Below are 7,789 nucleotides of genomic sequence, written 5' to 3' on the forward strand. Positions count from 1 at the left end.
TGCTTAGGTAGTTGGAGACTTAGTTGTTTTCAATAAATAAATTTGTGCAAGCATATACCATCCTACTATAGATGACTGCAGGTTCGAGGATTTTCAAACCACTGTGAATTGAGGGGTGGTGCCTTTAACATGAGCACTATTACTTAACCAAAGGCTTTTCAGTCAAAGACAGACAGAATTAACACTTTGATGTGAAGGAAGAAAAGACCTTTGCACACAGAGAATATCTTTATTTTGAGCAGGAACCGAGGCGACACTGGTGTCAATATCATGAGTCATAATTAAGAGAAAAGACAAGGATGTTGTGCACCTCTGTCGATAAAGCCGCTTTGAGTGGTCGGAAGACTAGAAAGGTGCTATACAAGTACAGGTCCATTTACCATTTACTGGTTGAAATTCACCTGTGATTAATGGTGATAGACAGATGGTTAGATCACCTGCCAAGTGCCTAAGCTTTTCCAAACCATTTCCAAGGGCGACTTTCCAGACGGTTCTGTGAGCAAGGAGCATCTACACTAACCTCTTTAGCAGCCACCATTGTTGTTTTCAAAGGTCACTTCTACGACACGCCTTCACACACCTAGCATAAACCATGTCTGTAGCTCAAGCCGTAGCTGCCAGTAGTTCCTCATGTGACACTGACTGATCTGGTACCACTACGGTTGGACACAAGTGCATAGATTGAAGCATGGCAAGAAGGATTTGTGCGTGATCTTCAGTGCCTCGCAAGGTTATTTGATGCTGGGCCGGTAAAATACAGTCTGTTTTTAGAGAGGTATTTTGCTCTATGAAAGCAGTGAGAGTGAGCTATAACAGCTCAAAGATATTGAAACAATACAAAGACATTAATTATAACTGCCTTAAGGTGATCTAGCTTTAATCGTTACCAAGTAGTTTTACTTGCCTAAATTTAACCAAAGGATGTAAGCAATCAGAAACTGAGCATATGAGTAATTTCGGGTAATATGGGCCATTTTGGAGGACAATGACAAAGGTGCAACAAGTACACATACCAAACCAAAACTGTTGACAATCCGTCCGATCTGTGACAGACACTGCCTTCCCTAAGCCAAACACTGTCATGGCAAAATGATCAAAAGAAGAGTGCAATTTTGTATAAGCACACTGTACATTTTGAATTTACTGTCAGAAAATGTAAATACTCAAGAAGTCACAAGTCTTTAAAAACTACTTTAAAAAGTACAATTAGCTTCTCTGCCGCTCTGATATTTTTAAAGTAAAGAAGGCTGCGCGTTGCTGACAGTAAGCGATCTACCTCTATGAATCGTCTCTTTCATAAGTGGCAGAGTCCCATAGCCGAAAAGGTTTTAGCAACCCCCTCCTCCTTCTACTCTTCCCATCATTCACCTCCTGTTTTCGCATAACCTTCTCTCTGTCCAAGTCCCCCACCCCTCCAGTGCCTCTCTTCACCTCCCTCCTCACTACAAAGCCGTCCACAGCTCTGTCAGTCAGGCCAGATAAGGTAATCCTGTTCAGTTGGCTGTTAGAGGTCTCGGGCCTCTGCTCTGATGAGTGGGACATCTTATATCTCGCCTCCTCCCCTCCATCGCCCCCTGTTTGCTGAGCAGCTCAAAGGCTGCTGGGAAATTGAAGGCTTGGAAGGGAGAGGAGGGGAGAAGAAGCTCTCAGTCTTTTGTTGCTTTTCATGTTCATTATCTGCCACAATTTGATCGAGACGTTTCCTCTAAGCTTTCATTTCTCTAAGTCGCAGCATGGCTCTTGAACAAAAATGGACCTGGGCTCAGCAGGGATTATTGAGCACTTAAATAATGATATGATCTACATGACAGACAAATTGCATAAACCTGTAAGCCAAGACAGCAGAACAGTTTGATTGCAGAGGCTGAAGTGGGAGAGGGGTGCAAGAGAGAAAAAGAAAAGTAGTCACCACTCAATAGGAAGGCGATTTTTTAAAAATAAAATGAAATTAATGAAGATTAAATATAACTTACGGCTCCACAGGGGGCGTTCTGGATGGTGACTGTGAACTTCCCGGAGTTGTGACTTTTGGCGAGGACATATTGACATGTTGCAGGGAAGGTGTAGAGCCTTCCGTCAAAGGATTGGAAATACATATCGCCCGTCACCGAGCACTCGCCTGTAGAGAGAGCAAGACATTTTTCACTTATTCCTTCATTCATCCAAAGACATTTTCAACCACAGTCTGGTAGCTAGTGGGTGGACACCTTGCATTCATCTTCCTTTCTCTACAACTAGGAAACTTCGACCTTCCTTGTCAAGCCCCAAAGAGAAACACCAGGCTTTGAAGCCAATTGTACATAGTAATTACAACAACGGCCCATCCCTAAAAGACTTTTCCCATAAGGGTACATTGTGGAAGAAGCAGCTGTAAATTCAAAAAATCTCAACCTCTGCGAAAATGACTTGTTTCCCTAGCAGAATTTGACCCATTCAGTCCAATAACATTTTCAAAGTCTAGAAGATTCTTAAGATTTAATTATTTATCCCCATTCAAGTTAACGGAGGGATAAACCGGAAGTTAGCCAGCTCGGCCAGCGGAAGTCTCTAGTGCCGCAGTGGCCTATAGAGCATGAAACTATGTATTCATCCGAGAAGTAGCTTTTTCGGCTTTGTGCGCCACTGAGCAGCTTTCATATGAATGAAGGCAGTGCCGCCTCCAATGCTGTATCCAGTTCTCTTTATACATCCATACTACTTGTCCTTTTACTTCCTGGTTTGTTGTTCTCTAACAGGCTCTTTCGAGATGAACTGCGCCTCCTGTAGAAAGTGGAAGAGATCAGGCAACTGGAGAAGGAGGTGGCAGTAAAAAGCTGCAGTCACATTGGACAGCTTCCAGCACCCTTCAAATAATATACAGGAAGTCACAGAAATACTTACATCCTGTTAGAGCTATCTGTAGCCTTTTGTGGTCAAACCTAAGAGCCAATCGGCTCTTTGATCAGGTGACAGCCAGGCGTTTCCTGTCACACCCTGGGTCTTGCAGTCGGTGGAGGGCAGCTATGGCGCCTGGCTCTAAAAACTGTACCCACCTAGATCTTGTGAGGTTATCGTTGCAGCATCAAGTCAGATACAAACCTAACCAGCATGCATTGCAGTGAATGATTCTGCACAGGCCTGGCTCATCTCAAATGAGCCTAGTATTATCCATCTAGGAAGCATCTTATGCCTTCGCACCATATTGAGGGATTCTTAATGTTTACTCCCTCCTTTGCCTCTTATTATTTTTTTTCTCCCTAATTAGACAGCCTCCTCCTTCCCTGCCTTTCTTGATAACTATAACGTTTTTCCTTGCACCATATATTTGGACTTTCTTCTCCCTGGCTCCAAAAGTAGGAGACATTTTCTTTCCTTGACCTTTGCAATGATGGTTCTTCCTTTCTATTTCCCAATTAGGGACCTCTCCCCTTTCTTGCTCCCTAACTAGACATTTTTACATGAATCTCGAGGAAAAGATGATTTGTTGAGAGCATCTTTAGGCTGTAATAAAATGATAACACAAAAAAATTTAACCACCCACCAAGAAGGAAGGCACAAACCTGGGCAGCTGTAGTCGGTGCAGTTCCACACTCCACCCACGCATGTGCTGAAACAGAAAGCAGAGACGTCCACAGGTGGGGAACATTAAAGGCTGAGCTAATCAGCAGGATCACTGACAGAAACTGGACACAGCGAGCCCAGGTGGTCAGATCTGAGAAGATTAAAAGGACTGTATGGAGTCTGCGGGATAATATGCTGCTTTTTTAATACATCATTATGACATGAAATACATCATGGTCTCACATGTTTTCATCTAGGGTTCATTTAATATCCAAAGGGAGTAAAAGCAGGTTATTAGAGGTTGAGTTTGAATACTGTACAAAGCAGGAATCCGCCCAAACATTGTGTGGCATAAAAGAACATTATTTGAACCGGTAAATCCAGAGAGGTTAAACACTGCTCACCAGTTGTTGCATTCCTCCTGCAGCATCTGTCCAGATGGATAAAACATGCCGTGGTACTCACAGGGACAGTCAGAGGGCGTCACACAGCTTCCGTCCTCATAGATCAGACCTGAGGAGAGACAACAGCAGAGACAGACACACCAAAGAGTATTGCTTCATATCACCTGCAGTTGAAAACATCAGAATACTGATGAGATGATGCTGTGTTTTTAATAAAAGATTAGATGTAAATCGATGACTTTGAAGGATGCAAAAGAAAACTGATGACCAATATTAAGTTATATAGAGGAAAAGTGGTTGGTTTATATTAAGGTCAGAAGACAAGACAGAAACGGTAATAAAAAGGGTATTCGCAGGAAGTCTTGCAAGGAATAGATACCACAATAGAATCTGAATAGACAATCACCTTCAGGACAGTAGCAACCATCCAGGCAGGCCAGCTTGCTGTCGATGCATGTTCGCTCCATGTTGCAGGACGCCGGGCAGCAGCTGATGCATTCTCTGTACTGCAGACCTAGGGAACACTGCTTTGCTGGTCGCAAAAATGAAACACAACATAGATGTCAAATTTTCTACGGAGAAAACTGACACTAGAGATTTCCCATGCAGAGGACAAATCAAGCATGTGCTGTGTCTAAAGTCATGTTAAGTGAAATTTATGCCAACTTATGTCAACACCAGTTTGATTGCTGTTCAATTTATAATTTATGTTGTTCACCAGCTGAGCTTTGATTAGCACTGCAGATCTGTGTGTGTGGCAGGCAGTATCCAACTTTAAAAACAGATGATACAAAATCATTTTTAAGTAAATAAAGAAGTTGAAGCTGAATATTCCTGTCTGTATGTTAACTATTAAAACTAAACAATGCTATGTAGTTAATAATGTGGACAGTAAATAGATCTTCTGCAGTTGACCTTAGCAATAGTAAGCTAACGGTTACGTAAGCCAAAACACGTGATTGATAAAAATCATTTAATGTTTTATTTAAAATGGACTAAAATGTTAGAACTTGTGTTATTTTAAGGAAAAAAGCCTCATAAGCTACAATAACTATGTATAATTATGAATCACACTATAACTCCATTGTTTTTTTTTTCATTATTTTTCACAAAGAGGAGGAAGTAAACATAAAATTGAGCTGCTTTAGTGTTTGTTTGAAACGTGCGTTTTTTTTGGTCCTCTGTGGCGCACACCTTAAAACACCTGGAAAAAACGTACCACAGTGAGGAATGTGCTGCCTCCAGTCGTGCAGTGGGTGGTCAGCGTGGGCGCAGGCCCGGGCATACTCGCTGAACACCTGGCATACCACATCACCGTTGGGACCCGACCTTCAACACAGTAACAAACAGAGAAGGACTATTTGAGTGGAGCCAGGAGAGGTGTGGCCATAGAGCCAGGTACGCTGACCTGATCAGACTGTGCAGCTCAAATAAATAACTACCCACCAGCTGTGTCTCCATCTGGAAAAACTGGAGTCATTTCTATTAATGAAATCTTCCAACTAGACTTTAAATGGGAAGCTACAGCTGAAAAGGTTTGTTGTAGTATGGCTGTATCAGTAATGTTCTCAGTCAAAGTGAATCATCTGATAAGGTAAATTTGTTTCTGAATACAGTAAACCGTCTTGTCTTTAGCACTAGTCTCTGTTCCAAATCAGTGTGAGTTAACAGACTGCCAGGGCTAATGTTACTCACAGAAGGAGGGCACGTTCAGGATCATGGACCTGAGCCACCAGAAGACACAACTGAGAGAGCTGTGAGTGGGATTTTAAAACCAGAAAGCAACAAAAGTACTCACAGTCTTCTTTGTGGACATGGACTTAAAGGCAAATATCCAAGAAATCTCAAAAAACACCTCAAAGTGGGAAAAGATATAAAGATGTGTTCAAAGAATAGTGATGCCCAACAATATCTATCAAATTATTAAAGAAAGTTATTAAAAAATTGGTGTGGGTGTTTTTTTTTGGAAGCAGTGTGCAGTGCTGTCTGCCATGATGTTTTTTTAAATACTGCTATTAAAATGCCAAAAATGTTTACCAGAAATGGTCACAAAAGTCAACTGACAATAAAATGAAATGGAGAAATTGCGCAGAAAGTGAAAGTAATTTGAAAAGTGGAACTAAAAAAACACAGTTACGGGGTTGCCCCAGAAGCTTGTAATCTGTCTTCCATTACTAAATACAGTTGCATTTACATTTGTGTTGCGGCAATTAGCGGCAGCTTGACGTTGGATTGCGCTTTTCCAAAAGTAAAATATTTTTTTCCACTTTTCGCCACTGAGGTTTTATTTTCAGCATCCCTTGCAGTTCCCACCACCGTGGCCTAAACACACTACCCACAGTCAAATGAATGGGAGGACTAGCCTTTTTGCTGCAACGAAAACCTAATTTGATGTGAATACATCCTAAATGTTGCCTTTAACTGTGTTCCCCCACACCTTAAGTTTCCCTCCAGTTCCTGTATAAAGTGCTGGATCGGTGCGACCCTCAGGCTTCTGTCCGACTCCCTTGAAGTCCGTGAAGTAAAACGCAAAAACCTTTACTCTGCACATTCATGCTCCCCTGAGGATGAATCCTTTCCATTTTGAAGGCTCCAAACTATCACAGGTTCTCAAAAACAAACTCCCATGAAAACCTGTATGCTTTTGGTGACACCCTGACCTTTCATCAAAGGCCACTATCCAGATAAAATGAACGTGAGACAGATCCCAGCCTGCTGATCTTACATGCAGAGGTCGTTGGAGCAGCTGGCCATGTAGGACAGCGGGCTGACAAAGTCGTGGCAGCTCTGAAATGGCGGATCCAGCAGCATTGCACACACCTCCTCCACTTTCTGCAGACACAAAAAACACACAAATTCCCGGTCATTAAAAAACAATGTGTCAGTTCGGTTCCTTGTGTTAGTATTCAGTGTTTGTGTAGGTGGAGCAACCGGAAGGCCTACAGTTTCTATCAGACACCTTACCAGCAGGACATGAGTTTCGACTGCAGCACAGGGTGAAGAGAAGTCAGAAGTCACCATGGGACATCTGGTCTCGTGTGGCTCCGCCTCCACCCAGCTATTCCCAAACATTTCTATGTCATGAGTCAGCACACCTGGAAGAGAAAGAAACCACTTTAATATAACGGATCACAATGTCGAGGACAGTTGTGTATACATCACCACTGGCTATTTTTCAAGGCATACTATATGTTTATGATTTCCCACCAGACCTGGTTTCAGTTCATTCCATTACACTGTGGAAATTAGCTTGTAAAAACTTGCTTGAGACTTGCAAAATAATTAATTACAGTAAATTATCAAATGTTATATGTAGTAATGAGGTGCATGGACTGTTTTTAAAAGCTTAAAAACCAAAATCTGAGATTTTAGAGAGAGATTGTTAACCAGCAACCTTTTAAATGTAAGAAACAACTCAAATTCAACTACACAGAATCAAGGTTTTCTTATTATTATTCTTGTTGCTTTTGATTTTCTGACACATCAGCTTACTACTGTAAAGAATTTTGCCAACTCGAAGGTAGGTAGTGAGTATCAACCTAGGGCTGCACGATATGTTAAAAATATCATATTACAAATATTTTCACAGATATTGCGAATGCCATGTGATTCACGATCAGTGTGGGAATTATCATTTTTGCATCACACATTTTTTTATTTAAATAACAAAATAATGCTAAGGTGATATTTGTTGGTGTCTGCAACAAACAAACATGATTTCTTAAATCTGGAGAACAACATATGTAAGTCAGGGAGTCTCTGCAGCTTTACAATAATTCATTATAATGTTGTTTGTCACACATTTTATCTTGTGCAGCTTTTCCAATTTGCATATTGCACTTGGC

The 7,789-nt window shown here is 41.5% G+C and overlaps 1 protein-coding gene across 1 annotated transcript in view; it reads right to left on the reverse strand.

Annotated features, from left to right (window-relative positions):
* otog (otogelin) overlaps positions 1–7,789 on the reverse strand; it is a 53,347-nt gene that overhangs the window by 43,427 nt on the left and 2,131 nt on the right. Inside the window, exons 4-10 of the mRNA XM_035651990.1 lie at positions 6,909–7,039; positions 6,670–6,776; positions 5,164–5,273; positions 4,351–4,476; positions 3,945–4,053; positions 3,540–3,586; positions 1,974–2,119 (exon numbers count right to left, since the gene is read on the reverse strand). Coding sequence (XP_035507883.1) covers positions 1,974–2,119; positions 3,540–3,586; positions 3,945–4,053; positions 4,351–4,476; positions 5,164–5,273; positions 6,670–6,776; positions 6,909–7,039 — 776 coding nt within the window. The remainder of the gene's footprint in view (positions 1–1,973; positions 2,120–3,539; positions 3,587–3,944; positions 4,054–4,350; positions 4,477–5,163; positions 5,274–6,669; positions 6,777–6,908; positions 7,040–7,789) is intronic.

This window comes from Morone saxatilis, unplaced genomic scaffold (genome assembly GCF_004916995.1).
Source record: "Morone saxatilis isolate NCDOM2014 unplaced genomic scaffold, NCSU_SB_2.0 Contig11, whole genome shotgun sequence".
NCBI lineage: Eukaryota > Metazoa > Chordata > Actinopteri > Moronidae > Morone > Morone saxatilis.